This window comes from Diceros bicornis, chromosome 35, assembly GCF_020826845.1.
Source record: "Diceros bicornis minor isolate mBicDic1 chromosome 35, mDicBic1.mat.cur, whole genome shotgun sequence".
Classification (NCBI taxonomy): Eukaryota; Metazoa; Chordata; class Mammalia; order Perissodactyla; family Rhinocerotidae; genus Diceros; species Diceros bicornis.
The window spans coordinates 32,162,310-32,184,278 of record NC_080774.1 but is presented as its reverse complement, the minus strand read 5'-3'; the positions used below and the strand labels follow the sequence as shown (position 1 = coordinate 32,184,278).

The following is a 21,969-nucleotide window of genomic DNA, read 5'->3' as shown; positions in this document are numbered from 1 at the left end:
GGGAGTCTGACCCGGTCTCATTCCTAAGTGGGCCCAGCAACCGCCTTGTAACGGCCTCCCCAGCAGATGATTAGGTTCGCAGAAGTTGGAAAATCAGTGCATTGGTACTGCAGGGCGTTTCTGCAGGCCCCCCAGAGTCCTTTTTACTTGGCTTGTATTGCCTCTTGTGCATCTCTCCTGTTTACAACGTTCCATGTCTGGCTGCCCAAGCCTCAGAGTAAAGCTTTCATTCCTAAATCAGACATACAAGCCGCCCCTGGGCTTGCAAGGCCCCCTTCTCTATCCCGTGCCACACACAGCCTCCATGCCTTTTACCAGCCTGCCGCTGTGCTCGCATGCCCTTCTTGCCTCCACTTCCACCCTCAGTTCGCTCGGGGGGTCATCCCGCCCCCTGGACCCCACCCCCAAAACACACTTCACGCCAGCCAACCCCGGTTATTTTGTGAGTTCACCGCCCTCGAGGGGATACTCAGGCAGCTTCGCCGCATGGCGTTGATGGTCAATATGTGCTTGCGAAATGAACCCGATCTTTGAGATTTATGAAAATAAAGCTGCTGAAAAGAACTGACCAGAACCACGTTGTTTCAGAAACAGCCAACTGAACGCGGCCGTGCAAACCCAGGACGCCCACCGAGCATCCGGCGGAGGGCAGCCGTCGCCGCCGCGGCCACGCCGGCTGCGCGCGGCCTTCAGACCCTCGGAACACGCCCCCGCCCGCACTGCCCTCGGCCCCGCCCCCCGCGCCCTACCGCCCTGACTTTATTGGTTGCCCAATTGGGACGCCCTGTTTCTTGGCGCGCCTCAAGGGGGCGGGGCGAGGATTTGAGCGCCAGATCAAATATCTCAGAGTTCATTGGTTCTTCTATCCGTCAGTCACGCGGTGCCGGCCTTCTTTAATCTTCATTGGCTAGTCGGCTCAGGAGGCGGGTTCGGCAGTCGCCTGGACATGGCTGACGGCCGGTGCTGGAGGGTAAGTGTGGTGGGCCCCCAGGACCTGCGGGTGCCGGGTTGGACCGTGTGACCGGATTAACGGAGCCTTCTCCTGGGGAGGGGCCGGATGGGGCCCGGGGACGGGCGGCGCAGAGGCTCCGACTCAGACGCGCCTCTCTCGCAGCCGCCGCGCCCCTGCGAGGCCTACCGCGCGGAGTGGGAGCTCTGCCGCAGCGCCGGGCACTTCCTGCACCACTACTATGTCCACGGCGAGCGGCCGGCCTGCGAGCAATGGCGGCGCGACCTGGCCAGCTGCCGCGAGTGGGAGGAACGCCGGAGCGCCGAAGCCCAGGTGCGCTGGGAGGCCGGGAGTGGCGCTGGGGCGCATCGCCGGGGCGTCCGAGCGCACGGGCCACAGCCTCCCCACGTTCCCGCCCCGGGCATTCACGCTGCGGGGTCCCTCCCCAACTTGTGCTTTCCTTCTTTCGAGAAATATCAAAAATTAGTGTCTCAGCGGGGCTTTCAGACGGCATTAAGGACAGCGAAGGACAAAGCAAGGAGGGGGTGCGGAGCGTTTTGGAGAGAGAGGAAGGGCCCCTAACAGTGTTAGGTCGTCAGCTGGCCTGCAGAGGCGGAGATATGGCTGAGTCCTGAATGCCTGGGAGCCTGCCCTAGCAGCCTTCACCCGCCCCCGGGGGGAGAGTGGGCACGACTGAGGAACGAAGAGGAGGTCCAGGTGCTTGGAGTAGGAGGAGTGCGCGCTGTAGAGGGGTAGGGGATGAGGTTGGAGAGGTACCAGGGACCTGGTGGGCCTTTAAAAAGGGTTTAGATTCTAGCCTGAACGTGTGCTGGGAAGCATGATTTGATTTATATCTTTAAAAAATCAGTCTGGCTGCCAGGGTGGGAGAGGGGCAGGGAAACCAGTAAGAAGGTGGTTCTAGTCCACTCATCCAGCAGATATTTATCATGTTGGGCGCTCTCCGGGATGCAGGAGTGAAGAGAACAGAGCCCCTGCCCTCCTGGCACCTACATTCTAGTCTAGTCTACAGTGGTGCATTGGAGCTGTGGTAGGTGGGAGATGGAGAAAAGCTGTGAGGGCACAAAGCTCATAGGGAGTGCCAAGGGATGGGGAGCCAGCAGCCTGGCCACTGCTTCAAAGTTATAGGTATGTGATTATTGAAACAGAGAAACTGATATGGAAACCAGGCTGCTGAATAAAAGAAAATGGTGACAAGTCCATAATAAGTGGAAGTCCAAAAAATGGGAACAATAGTTTCTAGCCTATATGGCAAAAGATTAATAACCTTTATATATATATGTGTGTGTGTGTGTGTGTGTGTGTATTTTTAAGAGAGCTCTTATATATCAGTGAGAAAAATGGAGATGATTTGAGAATAGGAAAGTGGGCAAAGGGCACGAAGAAGGAATTCATTCAAAAAGAAAAACAAATGGTCTGGTATACAAGTTCAAAATACAATGAGTGGTTTCCGACAATCCAGTGGAATGTCAGAAGTGTCGATGGAGTTTGGAGAGTCAGGGGTACTTGTGCAGTGTTGGTGGAGTGTCAGGTGTTCTGATTATCTGAAAGTCAAATGTGTAACTTTTGACCCCACAGTTTTATTTCTGGAATTTTATCCTAGGGTAGTAATTGGGTAACAGTGCACAGTTAAAAGTTCAAAATGTCCATTGTGCCACTGTTTGTGATAGTGCAAAAACTGAAAGTGTCCTAAATTCCACTAATAGACATTTGACCAAATAGCTTCTTCCACACACTGGAGTACTACATAGCCATTAAAAAGCATAGATAGTAATCTATCCAGGCATGGAGGGGTGCCTACAGTATATTGCTTAGTGAAAAAAAGCAGCAAGTACATCAGTAGAAGATCATTCCATTTTTAGGGAAACACGTGATAGCTCTAGAATTGTGTTGGGAAGATATTACCTTCACCTCAGGGCTGGAGGTCTGGGAGTCTTTCATATTCTACATTGCATTTCTGATTGCTTTTTTTTTTTTTTTTTTAAGTCACAGTAACTTGTTTGTTTGAGGAAGATTGGCCCTGAGCTAACATCTGTTGCCAGTCTTCCTCCTTTTTTCCTTTTTTCTCCCCAAAGCCCCAGTACATAGTTGTATGTCATAGTTGTACATCCTTCTAGTTGCTCTATGTGGGACGCGGCCTCAGCATGGCTTGATGAGCAGTGCGTAGGTCTGTGCCTGGGATCTGAACCGGCGAACTCCAGGCCGCCGAAGCAGAGTGTGCGAACCCAACCACTTCGCCACTGGGCCAGCCCCGTCTGATTGCTTTTTAAGCAAGAACAAAAAGATTCTATTTGAAACAATAGAGCTTGAGCAAAGACAGACAAGTAGACAGCTGGAAAAGATGAAATTATATGCATCAAGGGGCCAGTATAGCGCCTCCCAGGAGCCCCTGTCATGGTCGTGCTGTAGTGCCCTGTGTTTATTTTGGGGGAGAGTGACAGAGAGAAGCTGGTAGGCTGAGTGGCACCTGTTGTCTGTCTGGACTCCTCGCCTGTCCAGGGCTCCCTGGGCTTGTGTCTCTTGCCTCATCTTCCTCCTTCGGGCCACTCTTTCTGACTCTTGTCTCTCCTCCCAGCTCAGCCCTCAGCCTGGTCTTAGCAAGTGAATCTGATTAGGTCAACTGAGGCCTAGGAGAAGACATATTAAAATTTCCTCAAATTATAGTGATCTATACAACAGTTTTTCACAGTAGCGTGGGAGAAAGAACGAGCTAGATCTCTGTGTGCTAATATGGAACAATTGCTGAGGTTCATCAGGTGGAAGCGTCCAAGTTTCGGAGTAGTGCCTACCGTACACTTTGTCCATCTGTGTTTGGGAGGGTGCTGAGGAGGAGAAAGGTGCAGGGGCCATGTGAGGGCACATGTGAGGCAGGAAGTGACCAGGGTCTCCTTTGCACAGCGGTCCCTCTGTGAGAGCGAGCGTGCGAGAGTCCAGGCTGCACGGAAGCATGCCCTCGTGTGGGCCCCAAGGCAGAGTCCCCCTGCAGACTGGCACCTCCCTCTGCCGCAGGAGAAAGACGAATGATGAGCACCCCTGCATGGCTTCCTCCGGTCTCTTTCAAGTGGGGCTGTCACACAACCCTAAGGACTGTGACCAGCCCAAACAGTTGAGTGGCTTCCTGGGAGCTTCGACCTGGCTTGGAACACGATGCCCGACAGCTCCAGTCCTGCCTGGCCGGCCCTCCCCTGCGTCCAGGGTGCTCCGCTGCTGCCATGCTCTGAAAGAGCTTCCAGGAAGCCGAGCACCGTCGCAGATCCCTGTGAGCAGCCAGGTCAGTCTGGCTCATGCTCGCCCCGGGGGACAGCAGCATGGGAGCTGGCCATCCCAGGGTTTGGAATCCTCAGGTAAATCTTGAGTGGTAGCCCTGACCCGTCTGGACACAGAGGGGTCAGAATGAGGTAGCTAAAGGGTTGTGCTGCCGTGAACACCTTCCCTGGCCCTGGCTTGTTGATGACCATGCATTGCCAGCCACTGGTGCTCACACTCAGCTACGGCCCACTTGTTCAGTTCCTCTGCAGACACAGGCAGGGCGTGCCTCTGGACCAGGCTCACACGTAGGCCCCTTGGTGACTGTGGTGTTTAAGAAATGCACACAGCTACAGAACACACAGCCTTGCGTAAAAAGGGTTCATGGACTCTTGGCTTAAGAAACCCAAGCCCAAGACACATGGAATTTTGATCTTCCCTCAGAATTTCCCCTGCTCATTTTTAGAAAATGTGGAACATATCAAAAGCCATTTCCCACGTTTGATTCCAAGTAGAAGCTGAAAAGTAAATCCACAATTTAATTGTTGAAATCGTTAGATTTCGCATCTGACATTGTTGTGCTCGGACGGTGTTAGACTTTTGTATGCTTGTACTCTTGTAGATGTTTTTAAAATAGATGTATATGAACCAACAAGAACTCTAGTTCTTGAAGAGGTCTCCATTACTGATAACATGATTTAGCATCTTGTGGCTGCAGAGCAGGCCCCATTGTGTGTTGCTGAGGGCCAGGCCAGCCGCGTGCCCGGTGCCCTCCCCACTCTCTTCCTGGCCAGCAGGGCCCACTGCTTCTTAGTACCTCCCTCACTACTGGGCCCCAACCTGGCCACAGGCAGTGTGTCAGACATCTTTTAACTCATTCTTTGGGGCAAAATAATTCATCACTTCAGAAGGGCATACTTTAAAGAATGAAATTTCCCCTCTTGTACATGTTCTCCTGTGTGCCCCCAGAATCCCTGTGACTGTGTGTGTACCTGTGAGTGGTGGGAGGTGTGCACATGGGACCCTTATAGTCCCTCTGTGTGTGTGTGTGTGTGTCCATGAGTGGTGGGAGGTGTGCACATGGGACCCTAATATTCCCTGTATGTGTGTGTATGAGTGTGTCCATGAGTGGTGGCAGGTGTGCACATAGGACCCTAATAGTCCCTCAGTATGTGTGTGTGTGAGTGGTGGGCAGTGTGCACATAGATCTCCAGTAGTCCCTCCCTGTGTCTGTGTGTACCTGAGGGGTGTGTGCACATAAGACTCCAGGAGCAGAGGTGAGTATAAAGAAGAGGCAGGGTCTCACCCGGGAGGGGTGAGGGGGTAGACTTGATATGTCTAAGCCAACCAGGGTATCTCCATCATGGCTGTGGCTAGGAGAGAGGGAAGGCTGCTAGAGATCTACAGGCATTCTCCTCCCTCTGAAACACGGAGCAGGGACATTTGAATTTTGATCTGTATATGATGCCTGGAATTGCAGCAGCTCCCTTGGAGTTCCTGGGGCAGGGCTAGAGGAGGCAGGAAAAGCCTGGGAGCAGCAGCCAACACAGCAGTTCTGAGGGGTCAGCTCCTAGGAGCCAGTCCTCTTCATCTGCTTGTGTAGGGCTGTGGGCTGCCTGCAGCTGAGTGCTCTGTTAGCAAGTCTTATACCTTTTCAGCTGCTCAGCGATTCCCACATTGACAGACAATCATCACTCTGGACAGAATATTCCTGAATCCCCACCTGTGTTCACCCGTTCACAACACCTGAGCGCCCACTACACGCCAGGTGGGGTTTGAGGTTCTGGGATCACAGCACTGAAATGGACAAGTTGGCTTCAAAGGGTTCTTGTTGTAGTTTAGGGGACAGACATAAACATCTAAACACCATTAAATAAGTGTCTAAAATGATGGTAAGTGCTATGAAGAAAATGGTCAGAGTGATAAGATAGAGCAGTGTCTTTCAAACTTTGGAGACAAAACTCATAGGAACAAGTCTGGTACCTACTGTTACATACAGCATATTTCATTGAAACAAGCTTCACAAAACAATACTTACCGTCCTGTGTGTGATACATTAACATTTTCAGTTCTGTACCATTGAAAATAAACTGCTGTAGGTGCAACTTGGATGAGACTCAACAAAATTTTGCTGAGTTGTAAAAAAAAATTTTAAAAGGATACATATGGCATGGTTCCATTTAACATTGTAAATGGATGTAACATTGGTGTAATCATGTAATCATAGAGAGTTAATGTTGCCAGGGATTGGGGATGGAAGGAAGGTGTGGGTGTGGTATAAAGGGGTACACAGCCATTTTCTGGTGATGGTACCTCGACTCTGGTGGTGGTGACACAGGGCTGCTGTGTTAGATAAAATCATGTAGAGCTAGACACACAGGTGAGTGCAGACATAACGGGGAATCTGAATACGCTCTGGGCTGTAACGGTGTCAGTCTCAGTACTCATACTACTTGGTGTGTAAGATGTTAACACTGGGGGAGGCTGGGGGAACTGCACACATTACCTCCCTGCGTGTTTATTTCCAACCTCCTGTGAATCTGTAATTACTTCAAAGTAAAAAGTTAAAACTGCTGACCATGGCCCACTGAATTGGTTATACAACCTAATGCATAAAATCTACTGGTTCAAAAGCACTATCACCAAGCACCTGCGCTGGGTAGGGAGGTGGGGGAGGCCTCAGTGTCTGAGCCCGGACCTGGATGAGGAGGCTTGAGCCTTGCAAAGCAGAGAAGGGGGCCGTGCAGGCCATGAGGAACAAGTGCCATGTGCTGATGGAGTGGGGGATCTGCAGTCAAGTATGGACAGGATTTTCGGGGTGGAGGTAGCCAAAGGCCTGACCCAATTTGCGTTTTACAGAGCCCTGTGGCTGCTGCAGAGAAGGAGCTGGGGTGGGAGTTCCCGGCCTGGACAGATCAGTTGGCTGCTGCAGTGGAAGAGGCAAAAGGTAACACTGGCTTGGACCTCAGAGATGGCAGTGAGGTTGGCAAGAGTGGCCAGGTTCAGCATTTGTCTCATGAGTAGAGCCAAAGGACTGAGAATCCTTAGGCAACGATTTTATCCAGTAAAGACATTTATCTGGTAAGAGTTTTTAAACCAAAAGTGAACCACACACTAGGAAAACAGATAATCTGAATTCTTATTGAAATAAAATGTCGCCCTGGTTTCTCTGCACTAAGGTAGTGAAGAACCCAAAGGCTTCTGAGTGGTAATCAAGTCACTCGTAGAAATGGCTCTGTTTTTACACTGGGCTGATTTTGTGTCCCCCCAGATTCCTGTGTTGAAGCTCTAACCCCCTGTACCTCTGAATGTCACTGTATTTGGAGATGGGATGCTTAAAGAGGTAATTAAGTTAGAATGAGGTCATTAGGGTGGGTCCTAATCCAGTATGACTGGTGTCTTTATTAAAAGAGACGAGGGGCCAGCCCTGTGGTGTGGTGGTTAAGTTCAGTGCACTCCGCTTTGGCACCCAGGGTCGTGGGTTCGGATCCCAGGCGTGGACCTACACCACTCATAAGCCATGCTGTGGTGGCAACCCACATACAAAACAGAGGAAGACTGGCACAGATGTTAGCTCAGGGCGAATCTTCCTCAGCAAAAAAAAAAAAAGAGAGGTGAGGACACAGATAGGTGACCACCTGAGGACACAGGGAGAAGGTGGCCCTCTGCAGACCAAGGAGAGAGGCCTCAGGAGAAACCAACCCAGCTGACACCTTGATCTTGGAGTTCTAGCCTCCAGAACTGTGAGAAATAAATTCTCTTGTTTAAGTGACAGATTCTGTGGTATTTTGTTCTGGCAACCCCAGCGCACACTAGCATATTCACTGTTTCAAACCAGCAGCACTTGAATAAAAGCCAGCGAGCCCTCCGCCCTAGTCAGGCATCACGCCCTCCTGGGGGACACAGCAACTTTGTTAACTACTGTGTCCCTGGCTTGCTCCACTCTCTTCAGCCTCCCTCCCCAGCTCAAAACCCAAAGCTGGCCCTGCCAATGACACAAGGAAACTCCTGTGCTCCGTCTGCCCCACTGGAAAGGCCCTGTCTCTCCTCTGCACACCTGTGTAGACAACACAGCACACAGCCTTCACCTCTGCTCCTCTGGGTCACTTTGTGCCTCTTGCTGTTGGTGTCTGCCCCACACAATTGGAATCTTCTTTTTACTGGGGGGCAGCAGGCGACATCTTGGTCATCCTCTCCCCAGTACCTGGCAAAGAAGGGCAGCATCTCTCACCCCCATCCATCCTCAGGTGAATTAATTTTGACTCTAACATAAGACAAAGAGACACTTGATTAAATTTATATTTATTCACAGCATGCCTGATTCTGTGGCAAGCAGGCTTGAGCCCTGGTCATCCTGGTTCTCAGGCAGTGTGTTCTGCGGACAGCTGCCTGCAGCTCTATCTCTTGAACTCCACCTGTGTGTACACCTTGGTGATGTCGTGGTACCTGCCTTCAGGGGGCTGGTAGTTGGAGACTGGTGGTGTGTAATCTGGCCCTTTTCTCTCGAAGGGGAACAGACTGGGGTCCCGCTTGGTGGCCGCCTCATGGAGCTCTGGGGACGTGAGTCGTAGCTCCTGCAGAGCTTCCTGCTGGGCCTCAAGCATGGATCTGGTGGCGTCCCTCTCCATCTCATGCTCTCGCTGCTTATAGAGGGACCACTTCTTCAGAAGCAGAGCTCTCCGCTCACCCTCCTCAAAGAGGAGCTCCATGTGAGGCCGATGTCTGGGAACAAATCCAAAGGTGGGAAGCTGGGGAACACTAACCTTGCAGACCAGTGAGTCTGGGTAGTTACATATGACCCAAGCGTCCCCAGTGCCAGACACAGATGGAACTTAGGAAAGAAAGAGGAAGTTTGGGACAAATTAAGGAATGGAAAGTTGAATGTTGCGGCTGCTGCAACTGATACTGGGAACCAGTGCCATTTGCTTTACATGAGATGAGAAACAGTGATGCTCTGAGAAAACTAGTAGTACTTCCTCTGCCCCAGGCAGAGACTACCTTTGGTGAGAGGGGACTTTGGAGAAAAGTGAAATAGTGTTATGAAAATGGACACCAAAATCCCAAGGAATCAAGAGTCCATATCAGCCCTGGTGTAGCACAAAAGCACCCGCCGTGTCCAACTTGCAAGGCAAGGTGCTACTTTATAAATGGTACACATTTTTTACAAGAAGGCAGCAACCCTGCCAACCCTGCACACAACACATCCCAACTATGAGCATTTGCATCATAGAGCAAGGGGCTAAGGGTTTTCTACCATCAAGATGGAGCAAGGGCTGCAGACCCAAGGCCCAAGTTGTCAGTCACAGCTAAAACTCCTCTTGCAAAAGAGCAACAATACAAACTCATTCAAGCATCTGGCCTGGCTTATCAAACTATTATTGAGTTTCTTTCCCACATTCAGCCATTCAAGAGCACCACCCAGGAATGCCTTCTCCAACTCCCTTAAGACACAATCAAGGAGAAAAGGACTCAGACCAGGGCCAAGTCAGCCCAAGCCTACCGACCCCTTCCCATCATAGGCATGAACTGCAGACAGAACTGCCTGAAGATGATAGACCTCCTCTGCCCTGAGGACCTCAACCCTAGAGGACCCTTACCGCGCTTCATCCAAGAACTTCACAGGCGTAATAAAATCTTCAATGGGAATTAGCTCCTGGCTAGCCTTTTCCAGTCGTCGGATCCTCTTTTTCAAACGGTCCTTTACTGCTTGGTCTTTTTTAGGATCTACCTTCTTCTTCTTTCGCAGAGGTTCTGCTCTAATGGATAAAGCAAATATTAAACATTTTCCTCTTCAGTCTCACAAACATGCTGAGACATGGGGCTAGGTGAAGTGCCCCAAACTTGTACTGACCTCTCCACTGGGGAAGGAACTACATGGGCCTGACCTCATGAGCTGAATGTAGCAGTGAGACAGCCTCCACCCCTGGGTCCTTGTGAGAAGTGTGTGGGCACTGTCAACCCAGGAAGGGGTGGAAAAGTTTCATGGGGTGTCAGGGTATAAATTAAGGGGAAGTGCTCATCTTTAGTGCTGGGGTTCAGGTGTGCCTTGGGATTGCACTGAAAAATGAAAATGCCAAACTGATAAATGAGAAGCTCATTACTCACATTTTAAATGGATTTGTGATTTATAAAGATGATTTGAGTAAGACTAAAAGAGACAGTATGATAAAAGTTACTGGCATGTCCCTATTTACTTTTTGGGATTTCTTAATAAATTTCCCCATCCTAGAGCATTGACAAAAGTCTGATTTACTCTCAGGAACACATCTCCTATGGTGATAATTTACTGTTAAGAAGAATCAAATCTTCTAGCATCAAGACCAAATTTCAGGAATCAAGTCCCTAGAAAGCATCCCAAGTCCCAGATGGAAAAACGAATCCTCACATCACCCCCATCCTTCTAGGGAGTTAGAAATGGAAGGCCCATGGAGAAAGAGAAGTTTATGCTGTGCCCTTAAAAACACAGAAGAATCCCTTCAAAGCTAATTAGTTTTTATTTAAACTCCTTTTACATTTAACATTTGTTTTCTGATTACAGACATAGCAGTCCTCCACACAGAGAATGCTGAAATGACAGAAAAGCATCTGCCCAAATTTGAGAAACTTTGTAGGCGATAATTTTGCAAGCCAAATGTCAAGTGGTCTCACTGACACCTCCAGAGGCCAGGCCCACGGTTGGGTTTACCTCATGGGAATGAGTTCCCAGAAGGATAACAATGACGCTCGCTGGTGGGTGTCTCTAATCTGTGTCTGCCAAGTTCCCAGAAGCCTGAAAGAGACAAGAATATGTATAAACATCTGATTCTCCCCCAATAAACAGGAAAAGAAAAAAAAATTTACGATGCCCTCAAAACCTGAGCCACGTGTAACTGCTGGATGTAACAGCAAGGTCAACGTGGGAGTTTTCAAAATCCCCCATTCACGCCCGAGGGCACTTGGGCAGGGTCCCTGCTCGCCAAGGTCCTCGGACGTTCATCCGCAGGAGGAGGTGCGATCAGCTAACTATCCGTGGACACGGGCGGCTGGGGAGGGGAGCAGGTGAGGCCCAGCTTGCCAGCGCGGAGCCCCCGCGCGCCCTGGGCACCCCGCGGCCCGGCTGGGGTCCGCACTCACCGGCTCGGCGAGCGCAGTGCGCGCACCGAGGTTCCCAGCGCCGCGGCCATGGCACCTCTGGCAGCCGAACGGCGGCTTCCGGGTGCGCGCCCCTCGGCGGTCCGGCCCGCGGTGCCCTGCGCAAACTTCCGGCCGCCCCCCGCTCCGCACTCCCGCGTTCCGGCCTCGAGGAGGCTGAACCGCCCCTGGCCCCGCCCCGACGTAGCCCCGCCCATGCGTCCCGGCGGCGCGCGGGCACACCCGGAGCGCGTCGCACCTCGCGCGGCTCTGCGGCCCGCCTTCTGCCGGTGCCGGGCGCCGCGAGTCCTGCGCTGCAGCGGTCCCAGCCCCACCGGCCCGGCCGTTCCTCCCGCTAGTTTGCCTGCGTCCCTGCGAGGGCCAAGACCCCGCAGTGCGGCCGGAGTGGCCGAGGGGGCGTCTCTCTTCTCTTCCGGGGCCAAGAGTCCACGTCTGTGAAAACGGCCCCGACATTCCAATAAACGAGCCCGCCTGGGCCTCCCCGTGACCCTCCTGGGGGCTGGCTCGGTCCCCCGCTTTCGTGCGAGCCCCGGGCGCGGCCGGTCCCCCGTGGTGCCTCCCGGCGCCGGCACGTGGCCGGGCGGTCGCGAGATGCCCAATAAACGCGTGTTGATGAATGACGGAAGCTAGTTAATTAGCTGGACTCGGGCCCCGCGAGGTGGAGCTGGCGAGAGGCCGTGCACGCCATCCCGACTGCGCCTGGCTCCTCCGGCCCGGGCTGCAACTCAAGGCCCCGCTCGCCCGCTGCGGTCCCAGCCGCCTCCCCTGCCCACCCTCGGCCGCCGCGCCCAGGCCAAACCCGGAGCGGAGCCGCCCTGCCTTGCCCTGCCCGCGGAGGAGCTGGGCGGCCCCGTCCGCGCGGGGAGCGGTTTCCCGCCGGGGCGCTTTGGCAGGTGCGCGCCGTGACTTCCGGCGTTGCCCGGGAGCCGCCAGAGGAGGAGCGGCGCAGGGGATGCGGCTGTGGCGGTGGCGGCGGCCGAGCGCGGGGGGCGGCTGTGGCGGCGGTGGGGGGCGAGGGCCTGCGATGGCGCGGCGGCGCTGAGGGCGCGGGACGGGCGGCGGCCGGAGGGCGGGCGGCGCGGGAGGAAGCGGCGGCGGCGGCTCCATGGCCCGGGCGCGCTGAGGAACGCGGCTCTCGCCTCAGCCTGGCGGCGGCGGCGGCGGCGGCGGCCGAACAATGAAGCTCCTGAAGCCGACCTGGGTCAACCACAATGGTGAGTGCGCGCAGGGGTCGCGGGAGGCCGAGCCCGGAGTCGGGTCGGGGTCTGCAGTCGGGTCGGAGCCGCGTGCGGGGCCTGCCCGCCTCGCTCCCGACGTCCGGTCCCCAAGCTGCGGGGCCGGCGGCAGCGGACTTCGCCCTCGGCGCGGGGAGACCCGCGAGCCCGGGCACGTGCTCCGCCCGGCCGAGGCCAAGTCCGCCTTCGCCCCCGGCCGCCCCCCGTGCTCCGTGGAGGGGCCGCGGCCTGACTCCGGGGAGCGGCCCTGGGCGCCAGCCAACTCCTGCCACTCTTCTGCCTCGGTCGGGATGTGCTCGGATGGTGCAGTGTGTGAACGCGGAGCGGAAACCTCCCTGTGGCCCTTCGGTGGCGGCGTGAGGACCTGAAACCTGCACGTCTCTGCCGTGCCGGAGGGGCTGTGACTGCCCCTGCCGAGGCCTGGATCTGGTGACGGGGCCCCCATTTGAGGGCTGTGGCTCAGGGCTGAGGCGCCCCCGCCGAAGGAACCACGTTGATGCTGAGTTGGGGTATCAGGGCGACTTGGGTTGGGGCCTCTAGAGCATACGTGTGTTCAGGGAGTGGGCCTTGCTTAGCTCTGTGGGGGTGGCCCCAAAGCGCACCCTGGGGGAGTCGACTCTTCCAGTCCTCCGGTCGAGAACAGACTCGGGTTCAGAGAAGCCTGCGGTAACTAGCGGTTTTATCATAGTTCTGACCTGTTGGCACAGCTGCTGCAGGGGCTGGTGTTTGCTCCCCAAGGAGGTGAGGGCAGATGAGCCCCCATCCCCCTGCTGAGAGCACAGAAGCCCAGGGAGCACTCCTCCAGCCTAGGGCCTGAAGCCCTGGTTCCAACCTGTCTCCGACAGCTAATAGGTAAAGGGTCACCCTGATTCTGTGTTGTTCCTCATTTCTACTTTGCATTGCAGCTAGAGGGAGCTACAGTTTTCTTAAGAGCAAGTAGAGTGGATGTTTTTGCCTTTTTTGTGTGTGTAGCTTTTTAGTTTGGACCTTGATCCCAGGATGCTTTCTACTACTGCAACTAAACTGAACATCTGTCAGTGTTCTTTCACTCAGAAGTGGTCTCTCCTTCCATCCTCCTGTGTGACATCTTATTTTTCAGGGCCCAGGTGAGGTCACTGTTTTCTTTGGTTACCATCCCTCCTGAGTTATTCCACTAGGTGTGCTCCGTCCCTGTGGGTGTACTTTCCATATGGCCCCTGCCCAGGGGCAGGGCCTGCCTCACTCCCCTCTGTATTCCCTGCCACACTCAGCAATGCCTTCCACATAAAAGGTATATGATAAATGTTGGCTAACACAGGTAAGAAGGCTGAGGTTTTCATAATTGACGAAGACACAACTAAGTTTATTGTGCATGAAAGCAAAAGTGGTGAACTTCAGTTTCGTTTCTCCTGTGTTGATCTCCAAGAGCGTTTCACGATGTGTAGTGTGCAGATCTTTCCCTGGAGGGCTCAGCAAACGTTCAGTAATTATAGATTGTGGTGCTTGGAAAATAGGGTAGGAAAAGTTTTATTATGAACTAGTTTGCTGTGTAAGTGAAGGTCCGAAAAAATTTTTTTTTTTTTTTTGTGAGGAAGATCAGCCATGAGCTAACATCCATGCTAATCCTCCTCTTTTTGCTGAGGAAGACCGGCTCTAAGCTAACATCTATTGCCAGTCCTCGTCCCCCTTTTTTTTTTTCCCCCAAAGCCCCAGTAGATAGTTGTATGTCATAGTTGCACATCCTTCTAGTTGCTGTATGTGGGACGCGGCCTCAGCATGGCCGGAGAAGCGGTGCGTCTGTGTGTGCCTGGCATGCGAACCGGGCCGCCAGTAGCCGAGCGCGTGCACTTAACCGCTAAGCCCTGGGGCCGGCCCCCGAAAGAATTTTTATTTTAAAATGCTTTGCCTAGATCATTTTGTGTGTATAGTTTACCCTTCTCCAGCCTTTTTTCTGCTTTCTGCCATATAATTTCTAACTTTGTGATAGGCTCCTTTGTAGGACACAAGTTTTATGCTGTATAAGTGTAAGTCAGTCAAGATGCTTAAGTAATTATCTAGGTACAAATGAGTGAGAATCCGTAACCAGGCCAGCAGCCAAACATCCCAGCCTGGCACAGTGGGCAGAGCAGTGGGCCCCGGCCTCTTGTTGCTGCAGTCTCCACCATCCTAGAATGGAAAGTGATGATATCTGCTCTGCCTTCTTCACAGTACAATTGTGATATTCGGTAGGGAAGGTAGACACAAAAGTGCTCCCCAGACTGTAAAGTGCTTTAGAAATCTAAGAGATAATAATAAAAGAAATTGAGACTGTGGCCAAATGGGATTTAATTTCTTTTAAACTTGTTCTTTTCAAATTTCCTCTGTTTTAAAATCTCCTGAAATCAACCTCTGTCTCATTGAGTGTTCAGAAGGACTGTCAGGGGAAATTACCACTACCCTGAAGGGCATGATGATGGTCTGGATCACTACTGAGCAGTTCTTTAAAGATGGGTGAATGGTGGGAGCTGTGCGGGCAGGGGCTACTTAGCCAGAGCCAGAGTGATAGGTAGTGGCCAGTAAAATGGAGCTTACTTTGGATTAACAAACCAAAAAGACCATGGTGCTTTGGAGAGTGCATCATTGCACTTTCTGGCTTCCTGATCCTGCATCCGTGTCTCCTAACTCGTTATGCAGCTTGAACATACTTTTTCTGGTGTCTGAGAGTTCAAAGAGGAAAGGAGCAGAGAGCCCAGCATTTTCCCCAGGGTGATGGGATCCATCCAGACAGGGTAGAGAGGGCAGCTAGAATAGGGCAGGTTGAAGGCAAAGGGAGAAGTATTGCTTGGGGTGTAGGCATGCTTTTGGTCTTCATTTTCCTGGCCGATAATGGTAGTAAGACCTTTCCTGTAAGGTAGGGTTTCTCACCCTCAGCACGGTTGACATTTTGGGTCATGTAATTTTGGTGGGGACCGTCCTGTATGTTGTAGGATGTTAGCAGCATCCCTGGCCTCTACCCACCAGATGCCAGTAGGACCCTCACACATGCTCAATTGTGACAGGCAAAAATGTCTCCAGACATTGCCAGTGTGCCCTGTTGACCAAAATCACACTTGGTTGAGAATCACTGCTGTAAGGTGATCAGTGAGTTCGTAAATCTTGAACTTGTCGTATCACAGTGAAATGAGCCTTGAACATGGCATCAGACTGGGTTCAAGATGCCATTGTGTGTTAGCTGTAAATTCTTGGGCTTGTGTCTCTACTTGTGGCCTTGGTCAAGTTAAATAAATATAAAGACTCATTCCTATCCTTTCACTCTGTACCCAAGTATAAAAGACTATCTTAAATTAAGACATATAATAAGAACTAATAATCTTTATCACTTACATAGAAGTTATGTGCAGGGCACTGTTCACACACACACACACGTTTTACTCTGTGTTCTTGGATATAGTATTTCTTATATATTTAATTTTATTTTAGGCTTGGCCAAAATAAGGCTCATTTCTAAGATAGGTTATGACCATATATTAGTCAGAAAGTGAAAGTGATTGGGGTTTTGGTTGTAGAAAATGTAGTTGGTTTAGAAAATTTCATTGAGGTTCATGGTTCTTCCCGTCCCTGGGCCTTTGTTCCTGAGAATTTTTTCTGTAATTCTCATTCCTGGGCAGAGAGTGTTCATGCTCAGCTCTTCGGTGAAGCCCATTCTCACCAGAAGGGCCAGGACTGAAAGAAGTCTCATCCTCCTTTGGCCTCTGGCTCACACTTTGATTGCAGTGTAGTAAAAAGGTGTTTGACAAATTTTCAGTAATGGGATAATTTGTCAGTTAATCAAATTGCTTTATGGTATTTTTTCCTCCTGTCCAGTGATTAGATTATTTTTTTACCTATCCTGTCTCATTCCAGAAAGAATATTAAGACATACTGCTGAGACATAGACTGCATCTGGGTGAAAATAAGTAAGTCAGCTTGAAGGGAAAATGTGGGCAGGATGGGTGTGGACGGGGCCTGCACAGCTGCTGGAGGGGCACTACAGACCTGTCTCTGGGAATAGGCTGGGAGGGATCCTAATGGTGTTATGTTATGATGACAGTGGTCATTAAGATAAACTTCACCATTGCTCTAGATCAGGGCTTCTCAAACAGGCCAATGTCTGGAGACATTTTTGGTTTTCACAACTGATGGGGGAATGCTACTGGTATCTGATGGGTAGAGGGCAGGACTGCTGCTGAATATCCTACAGCATATAAGACATTTCCCCACAACAGAGAATCATTGGGCCCAAACTGTCAATAGTGCCAAGGTTGAGAAACCCTGCTCTAGGTGAGAACATCTTTATTGTTATTTGCCTTTTCATGTATTTGTCTCATCATTCCAACTAGATTGTAATCTTGAGGACAAGAATTTTGCCTTTTATTTTGGAGTCTGATAGTCCTGTTCTTGAGTCTCTGGGCTCTGCTGCTTACCAAATATGTGCCATGGAAGGTTCTTTTCATCTCTTTTCCTGATCTGTTGAATGAAGCCAGTAACACCTGTCTCACCTGCTACCTGTGAAAGCTCAGGAAATGCAAGCTCTCTCCTCGCTGTCCTCGCTGTCTCACTGGCCTGAAGGCAGGAGGCCAATTTAAGAAAATAACCAGAATACATCTGAAGGGGATTCGGAAGAACACTGGGTAGGATTTTGCCTTGGATGACACACATGTGAATTTTTTACTGATTTATGCACCAAACATTGAACCCTTCTGGAGAAAAGTTCTGTGGGGATTAGAGGTAAATAAGGCTATCCCTATGTATGGAAAGCTTTGCGGTAGGTGGGAGAGAAGGACATGCAGACCGTGTTCTAGAGTGCAGGGCACATGGAAACCAGAGAGAGCTACATGAGTGATCCAAGATAGCCCCACGGAGGAGGGCCTGGTTAGTGGGTGTGCCCTCGGGCTGAGCCTTGACCGGAGGAGGATTGTGATGGCAGAGAAGGCACTGCCTCTGGGAACATCAGGACCAAAGGCCTGGGGAGGGTTGAGAGCATTTGGGAGAAGGTAGAGGATGTTAGGGAGTGAGACTAAATGGGTGAAGGGGAGAATGGGGCTGGGAGGCAGAGCCTTGAGCACCTTGCTAGAAGCTTGGACTTCTTTCTGGGGGTTGGGAGGGAAGCATTGCGGTTTCTGAGGAAGCTGGATGTAACATCCAACCTGTGTCTCTGGAAGGCCCTGGAGGAGTTAGGAGGCAGTTCCCTAGGTCTTGGTGAGAGATGATGAGGGAAACAGGGAGGTCAGTGGTGGTGGAGGTGAGAAGGAGTGGGTAGGCACTGAAGACAGGGCAGAGGCAAGTGACTGTGTGTAGATTTGGGTCACTTTCTGAGTTTCTTTAGTATGTTGGAGAAAGAGTAGGGATGAGGGCTAGGAAATGGAGTTTTCTTAAACATTTGTTTAAATCTATGTAGTGGTTGAAAAGATTTTTTTCACTGTATGAGCAGAATTGTAGTTATATAGCTGGGTGGGACCTCTGAGAGCATCTGGCCTTGGCTGCTGAGGGGATCTGCTACCATTGCATTGATCTTGGGTCCTGTCAGTGACCAGGGAGAGGAGGCTCTGTCTGCCTTGATCCCTCATTTTCCCTAGAGGCTGCTAGGCTGTCCCTTTCATCCAGAGTGTTTGCCTATAGACTGCAGAGGTGTCTAGCACGTGAAATATAGGTCTGGAATGAGCCCTGGGGACCAAAAATTAATGCAGGCACATTTTATCATCCTGCCAAGATGAGCAGTAACACTTAGAGAGGTGAATGCCATCAGCAGTGTCTACATTGTTAAGTAGCAGAAAGGGAATGTTACAGATACTGTGAGTGGCCTGCTCCCTTATTCATTTCCAGCAGAACCTCAGTTTTTTTCAGGTATCTGTCCTCTTCTGCAGGCCAAGCTGCAGGGGGAAAGTCTTGATAGCCCTAAGCTGGTATATGGGTGAGTGCCTGAGGTTTGTTGGGGAACTGCCATGCGATGCTATTCCAGCCAGTAAGACTGGGAGGGGATGTCTGCTCGGGGCTCTCAGGGAATCAGGTAAGAAGAGATGCTTGAGAGGCCCATGTCTCTTCTGCTGGGCTTCACTAGGTCTGCACGTGGCAGCCAGCCTGTGACCATGAGGATGGGGCCCACACTGACAGGAGGGGGAGATGGAAGGATGTGGCTCCTTAAGCTGCTAAATTAATGAACCCTGAAGCTGACCCATCTCAGGACTTGTTATGTGAGTTAGTAGCTTACCCTTGAAATTTTCTATGACTTGCAGCAGAAAGAAAATATCCCTGGCAGTACAGTTTGCAGATGGAAACTGAGGCTGAGTGAAATGAGGTGACCTCTCCAGGATTACACTACATGTAAAGGGAGTGAGTTGGGCGTCACACCCAGACTCCAGTTAGAGCTCAGGCTTACTCTTTCTAATTACCAAGTGGTGGTCTCCGTGCTGAGGCTGGCCAGCTTTGTCCTAGAGAGCTTGAGTGCTCTTTTCCTCCTCGGAAAGAGCTTTCAGAAACCACGTGGTACAGCTTGGTATTAGGAGTCCACTCATGCTTGGATGTTGTCCTGTGGCTGCTTCTGTAGCCACTCAGAGGACCTTGGGGCTTCTAACCTGGCACGTTTCTCTTGAGGTGTGCTTGACGAGCCTTCTCTGGCATTTGGTTTTCGAGAGTTCTCTGGTCGTAAGTATCAACAGAATGCTTTCAGGAGGAGCAGGGTGGGGCCTGTGCCCCAGTCATGGACTTTGAATCTTCCCCTTTGACCTGCTTGAACCAGCTAGGTTACGTGCCCTCTCTTAACACCAATCACTATTGCCTGCTGGCTTAGATAGGGGAGGGGGAAATACCAGAATAAAATTGGGGTTCCGCTGGAGACCTCCCCACTGAAAGTAAGCTCTTGGAGGGCAGAGGCTCTGCCTTTGCTCATGCTTAAGTCCCAGGGCCTAGGACAGTGCCTGGCACACACTACAGTAGGCCCTCAGTAAATGTCAAACGAGTATTAAATACTATAGGAATGTTGACAGGGGATGGTCTGTGGACGGGCAGCCCACAGTGTCTGCTACCCTTGGCTGGTAGAGTTGACTTGCTTCATAAAACTTCCTGTTCATCCTAGCTGGCTCTTCTAATAGATCAGACTTTCTGGTGGAATCTGCTGGGAATTCCAATGACCAGAGGAAGCGTTCTGCCCAAGTCCTTACCCAAGGAGACCAATTACATAATTGTGTCTTGGAGTTTTCCATTTTAGGAAGGGGAATGGATGAAACAGAATAGATAGCAAATGGTTTAGAACACTCTTGGCAAAAAAACACAACTTTTTTTTAGGTCAAAACTTGTTGCTTTTAAAAGCAATGCCTGCCTTGATGCATTAACCAACCTAGGACAGGCCAAGTCACAAGGAAGCTACCCTGGCCAGAGAGACAGACAGAAGAGGCAGCAAGCCTCATTTGAGGGCCAGGAATAGACCTTCATAGGAACAGACTCCAGGTCTGCTGCATCCTCCAACGGAAGGTCCTGCACAGAGAGGCACTCAGTAAATTCATTCATTCCCCAAATAACAAGTGCTGATTGTGTGCCAGGGCTACGTGCTGTGAACCAAACAGCATGCCGGAATCTGTTGAGGAGCAGCTTGTAATGCATTCTAGCCACTGAGACTGGGAGGGGTATCTGCTGGGGGGCCTCCTGTGTATGCTAAAAGGGAGACGTAGGAGGGGAGCTTACTGGGGAGACAGACAGCAGAAATCATAAACAACAGCAGTTACAGGGAGCGCCAAGTGGGTGAGTGTGGGGAGAAACAGCAGACAGAGATGAGGAACACTGGGGTATGGGTGGAGGGTGGGAGAATTTTGAATAGGGCGCTTTGGGAAAGCTTGAGAGAGAAGGCAACGTGTGACAAAAACCTCATCGCAGGAAGCAGACTCTGAGCTGGAGAGTTTTGTGTGCAGGAGAATTATTGGGGAGTGCTCTCAAAATCCCACCTGCAGGGGAGTGAGGGAAGCAGGACTGGACAGGGAGAAGTTGAGCTGCACTGCAAGTTCAAAAACCACAGCCAACCCTCTTGGGGGCTCTGGAGCTAGGCTAGCCCATCAGAGTTGTCCTGAATTGGGGTGAGGAGCCCAGGCCTTCATACTCCCACGTCCACAGTCGTTGGGCACAGGCTGTCCTGGGAAGGGGGCCTGACCTTGGTCAAAGCAGTTCTTCACTGAGAGCCAGTCCTACCTGGAGAAGGACTCAGCTGAGAGCTTTATAGGCGGCCAGCACTCCCGCAAATGGGGCAGTGTGCTTCCTTCCTGGAGGGAGGGGACATGGACGGGGTACCACAGCATCCACGACCGGCCTGATGAAGGTGAAGAAGGCAGCCATCTGAGGGAGAAGCATTTCAGGCAGAGAGAACAGCCAAAACTTGCCTGGTGCTTTGAGAAATAGCAAGAATGCCTTGTGATTGGAGCAAGACTGAAGCAATGCAAGGGCAAGAGTACTGAGAGGTAAGGCCAGAGAGAAAACAATGGACTGACTGGGAGGACCTGGTAGGCTGCTGGAAACCCTTGATTCTCAGTGCGATGGGAGCAGAGCATCTGACTGGGTTCTTAGAGGTGGTCCAGGAGGCTGCATTGGGACTAGGCTGGGTGTGGGGGCAAGGGAGGGACCTGGGAGACCTGTTAAGAGGCTGTCACAATGATGCAGGCAAGAGAAGACCATGGTTTGGACCAGGGTGGCAGTGGAGGTAATGATGCTGGTGAGATATGGTTGGATTCTGAGAGAGAGAGAGTGTGTTTGTGTGTGTGTAGTATGGGGGTAGAATGTGGGGGTGTGAGATAAGGGAAGGCTGAAGTGACTCCCATGCCAAGAGCAGAGTTGGTGCCCACTGAGATCAGTGAGACTGTGAAAGGAGCTGATAGAGAGGAAGAGGCAGGATTCAGTTAGACCAGGTGGGCAAAGTGAAACCACCACACAAGGCCTTGCCCAAGCACCTGTTGGATGGGTGGCCTCTCTGCCTTCTCCCTTTGGAAAATACTAGAGCTCCATTCTAGAGCTATTGTTAAGGAACAAGACAAATGCCTTTGTTTTTGGCTAGTAACAATTGCCATATATAATTATACTAGGATACTTATGGTGTGTATGTAGATCTGGATAATGAAGCATTTTGTGATTTGATACTTTTAATTTGTAAAGTGTACAATTATTTTTCTTATTATCAAAGTAATACCGTTCAATTTAGGAAAAATTAGAAAGTGCAGTGAGGAAAACACGTTGTTAAAACTTTTTTAATGTGGTTTTCAGATCATTTGGGGAAAAAAATAAGTGGGTGACTGGATACTTTTTTAAAAAACACACATTAGGGGCCAGCCCAGTGGTGTGGCAGTTAAGTGCACGCACTCTGCTTCAGCAGCCCAAGGGTTCTCAGGTTCAGATCAGGGGCACGCACCCATGCTCCAC

The 21,969-nt window shown here is 51.4% G+C and overlaps 3 protein-coding genes across 9 annotated transcripts in view; 2 read left to right on the top strand and 1 right to left on the bottom strand.

Annotated features, from left to right (window-relative positions):
* Positions 1-976: 976 nt before the first annotated feature.
* Positions 977-7,838, top strand: C35H22orf39 (chromosome 35 C22orf39 homolog). 6 transcript variants are annotated; one of them, XM_058532149.1, is made up of 4 exons: positions 977-1,282; positions 7,073-7,160; positions 7,485-7,556; positions 7,687-7,838. In XM_058532149.1, exons 1-3 carry the CDS (start codon positions 1,058-1,060, stop codon positions 7,550-7,552), a joined length of 381 nt encoding a protein of 126 aa, XP_058388132.1. In that variant the 5' UTR covers positions 977-1,057; the 3' UTR covers positions 7,553-7,556; positions 7,687-7,838. The 6 variants fall into 6 exon arrangements, with proteins under 6 accessions (XP_058388132.1, XP_058388133.1, XP_058388131.1 ...); XM_058532150.1 differs by lacking the exon at positions 7,485-7,556; XM_058532148.1 differs by having other exon boundaries at positions 7,485-7,838.
* A 660-nt stretch (positions 7,839-8,498) lies between these two features.
* On the bottom strand, positions 8,499-11,465 carry MRPL40 (mitochondrial ribosomal protein L40). 2 transcript variants are annotated; one of them, XM_058532145.1, is made up of 4 exons: positions 11,327-11,465; positions 10,899-10,982; positions 9,811-9,969; positions 8,499-8,935 (listed from the first exon to the last, which is right to left on the bottom strand). In XM_058532145.1, the coding sequence occupies exons 1-4, from the start codon at positions 11,374-11,376 to the stop codon at positions 8,611-8,613; spliced, it is 618 nt and encodes a 205-aa protein (XP_058388128.1). In that variant the 5' UTR covers positions 11,377-11,465; the 3' UTR covers positions 8,499-8,610. The 2 variants fall into 2 exon arrangements, with proteins under 2 accessions (XP_058388128.1, XP_058388127.1); XM_058532144.1 differs by lacking the exon at positions 11,327-11,465 and adding an exon at positions 11,068-11,157.
* A 986-nt stretch (positions 11,466-12,451) lies between these two features.
* LOC131398520 (protein HIRA) overlaps positions 12,452-21,969 on the top strand; it is a 108,379-nt gene continuing 98,861 nt past the window's right edge. Inside the window, exon 1 of the mRNA XM_058532140.1 lies at positions 12,452-12,558. Coding sequence (XP_058388123.1) covers positions 12,522-12,558 — 37 coding nt within the window. The 5' untranslated portion in view covers positions 12,452-12,521. The remainder of the gene's footprint in view (positions 12,559-21,969) is intronic.